The 3372-nt window shown below is 38.5% G+C and overlaps 1 protein-coding gene across 2 annotated transcripts in view; it reads right to left on the reverse strand.

Annotated features, from left to right (window-relative positions):
- Positions 1 to 2940, reverse strand: part of cryzl1 (crystallin, zeta (quinone reductase)-like 1) — a 5506-nt gene extending 2566 nt beyond the window's left edge. For both annotated transcript variants that reach the window (XM_020606654.1, XM_020606652.1), the window contains exons 1-6: positions 2741 to 2940; positions 2339 to 2416; positions 1662 to 1734; positions 1486 to 1530; positions 916 to 984; positions 109 to 242 (exon numbers count right to left, since the gene is read on the reverse strand). In XM_020606654.1, the coding sequence (XP_020462310.1) occupies positions 109 to 242; positions 916 to 984; positions 1486 to 1530; positions 1662 to 1734; positions 2339 to 2416; positions 2741 to 2806 (465 nt within the window). In that variant the 5' untranslated portion in view covers positions 2807 to 2940. The remainder of the gene's footprint in view (positions 1 to 108; positions 243 to 915; positions 985 to 1485; positions 1531 to 1661; positions 1735 to 2338; positions 2417 to 2740) is intronic.
- Positions 2941 to 3372: the final 432 nt, after the last annotated feature.

Raw genomic sequence — 3372 nt, forward strand, 5'->3', positions numbered from 1 at the left:
TAAAACATGGGAGAAGGGCGTCCACTGACGAGCTCAAACTGAGAGCATGCTGAGTAACACAAACTGCTTACTGACAGTGAAGTTCAGTTCTTTGATAGTTTTACATACACTGGCTCCATCCATGACCAGGAGTGTGTGTCCAGCTGCCATGCGAGCGTGTGTGTGTAGAGCAGTGTAAGCACAGAGGCCGTCACGTAATGCTCCCACAGCACACACTGAGCTGAGCTTCTCTGGCTTCTGAACTGCAGAACGTAAACAGAAACACAGGCTTACTGAGTCAGTTTATGAGGAAATTATGATGCCTTAATGGCATCATAATTTATAGCTTTGAGAGAGCTGATTTAGTTGTATATAAAATCAGTAATGCCATGTTAATGTTCCTTTCTCCTTATAAATTCTTTTCAAATGGTTTTCCAACCATATAAAAGGACGGCATACTCATTTTCTTTTCTTGTCCATGACTTCAAAATGAATTCTGACAGAAATTACAGGTGAAAGAGATTAGCTTTTTACAGTATTCTGCTTCTTTCACACTGCCATCACCATTTTATTTTAGCTTTGTACTCGACTGTTAAAGTTTCTGAAGTGTAGACAAAAGGTGAACAGGGAGCAGCTACTTCAGAAAAGCTCTTTGTTTGTCAGAATGGAGCAACTGAGAACAGTCTGACTGGTCAGATGAGAGGCCTGGGCTAGCTTATAATGCTAAGGATAAAGTGGAATTTCATAAAATCAAGACATGAATTCAGAAAAATAAGCAAGTTTGATCTGTAGGTCATTTGTAGATATTGGTTGACTGTGCGGTGTGAATTTATGTTTGATAATGGGAGATGCTCATTGCAAGAACAAAGTGCATATTATACAAAGTACATTTTTGAGACTGAGGATGTATAAGTGTGTGTGTGTACAGTATGGTACCTAAATAGTGTTCATCTACATCAATGACATCACAGAGTCCAGAGAAGGGAGAGTCCAGGGGAAGTATACCTGGAAATGGAAGACGGGGGTAAGACATAACATCATATTGTTTTGTCATGTACACTGCTGCTGTCTAATGTGTAGAGGGTATGGGCAGTATGGACACCATTAAAGTGGCGATAAAACGTGCTACGATACAGTTATTCAAAACCACATGGTAAAGGTTACATTTATTTTTATCTAGTTTTACTCAAGTTCTCCTAATTCAAGTAGAATAATCTACTGGATTTAACAGTGTTACAGTTTTTTGGTAAAAAATGAACTTATAATTTAGACAAGAGAGTTTCGAATACACAATAACTGGTGTTGAACATTATAATTACAATAACATTATTAAAATGAATTATCACCCAGCTCCAGGATTGCCAGAATTCTGCATTACTTTAAAAAAAAAAACAACCTGAACCTGCTTCCTCCTATGATCATATACAGCACATGCTCTGCTTTACATTAAAACCACTATCAGCGTCAGAAGACATCTTCCACGCCAAATCAATAAATGTTTCCTACCAACAACCTGGTCTTCAGGATGGAAGGAGGAGACCTTGGGGCCCACTGCAGAAAAACCAGGCAAACACACCAGTTAAACCAGTGCTAACATAGTAAGTACAATTACTGCTGATCACATGTATTGCTTTTGAGCCCATCATGTGACACAAATGAAAAACTGTCTTTGTGAGTTTGACCTTGCATGACGAACCCGGTCACCTCTCTCCCAACAGGAATTAAATCTCTCTGTATCCCCACATCGCTGAGCAACTGGGGAGCAGGACAGAGGAGCAGAGGAGAGGAGCTGTTAGTGGTCCTTTAGCTTAAAACACTGGGTAAGGATGTAACCTTTAAGTTACAGCAGATCACTGACAGTACAGGCTTCATGCTGGATGTATGGGCACAGAAGCATGATTACTGATCAACTATAGACCTTTTCAAATGTATTTTGCATAGTACAAAATGTAATAGGGCACTTAAGGGCTGTATCGGGATCATCTTATTTTTGATTACTTTAAATGACAAAACAAATCCTCCATAAACTACATCTGTTACTGCAATGGTTAACTTGATTGGTTGTGGCTCATTGGGAGTTAATTAGGCTTTTATCCAACATCCTGTACCTATGTAACTGTCTATTGCTAGTTGGACGGCTTTTTAATACTTTTGATGTTTTACTGAACTGAAATGCATGATTTGTGCACGCTTTATCATCTTTTTATACTGCATTATAGACATTGTCTTGTGTACAGAGTGCACATCAAACAGAGGTTTAACAACTCTCATTGGACCAATCTGTATATCAAATGATCCAGTAATTATTTCTACTAAGGTAACAATCATGCACATATACATTTTGACTTGATTCAAGTACCTTGAGGTCCAGAGGGCTGAGTCCGCACGCCTTTACCTGAATTCTGACCTGATGGGTGCCTATAACATCTGGAAGACTCTGGAGAGGAACAAACATACACTAACTATTAAAAAAAGATGGCGACATAGAGAAATTGTACTTTAAACAAATATACATTGTATCCAGACGGAGTGGGGGTGGTATGTAATTTAGCACATTTGCTACCTACTACTGGGCAGTGATGTCTGCAAACGGAGCAATAGTTTCACACAGACAGATTAAACTTGCACAGTTTCATTTGCTTCCTTCCAGAACGGGTGCTTTGATGTGTGATGCCATGAAACACGGCATATAAAGATCTCCTCCTTATAGCCAGAAATTCACCTGCAGAGCGAGAGCCGGAAAATGAAAACACAAACTCACCGCCTCCTGAATAACGAACTTGGGCTCAGCATCACTCAAACCAGCTCGGCAGTATAAACCTTTCATTCTGTCACAGCTTTAATTTAAGCGCAGAGACCTTATTTATTCTCTTCTATTATATTTTCTAGGTGCCGCTAAATTGTGTATTTTATGTCAGCTGACTATTATTTCTTCTTCTTCTGCTTATCTTCTTCTTCGTTTACATTTTTTTCTGTTGGTATTACAATACCACCATCTACTGGATGCGATGGAAAAGTACCATAGTCGTCCTAATGATAACTGCCGTGTCAAGTATTAGTATTTATCAATCATTTGTAGCACAAACAGATGGTATGGCATATCCACTGTGCTCCAGTATTTGTCTATTTTGGCTATTGCAAGTGCAGTCATGAGTTTTGTTGGTGGCTGTTTTTATTTTATTTTCTGTGATTTGACAGTAATTTATATTTGTGAAACTTACATATATTCACTCCGCATTCATATTTTTATTGTGTGACTTAATCAGGGCAGTTGTAAAATGTTTTCAAATAAAAAACCCGAAAATTTAGACCCTTGAATGGATTTTATAAAACAAGATTCTAAACAACATGTCCTGATCATCTAAGCTACGTGGTCTTATTCAGTGCTTTACG

Source organism: Monopterus albus, unplaced genomic scaffold, assembly GCF_001952655.1.
Source record: "Monopterus albus unplaced genomic scaffold, M_albus_1.0 scaffold80.1, whole genome shotgun sequence".
NCBI lineage: Eukaryota > Metazoa > Chordata > Actinopteri > Synbranchiformes > Synbranchidae > Monopterus > Monopterus albus.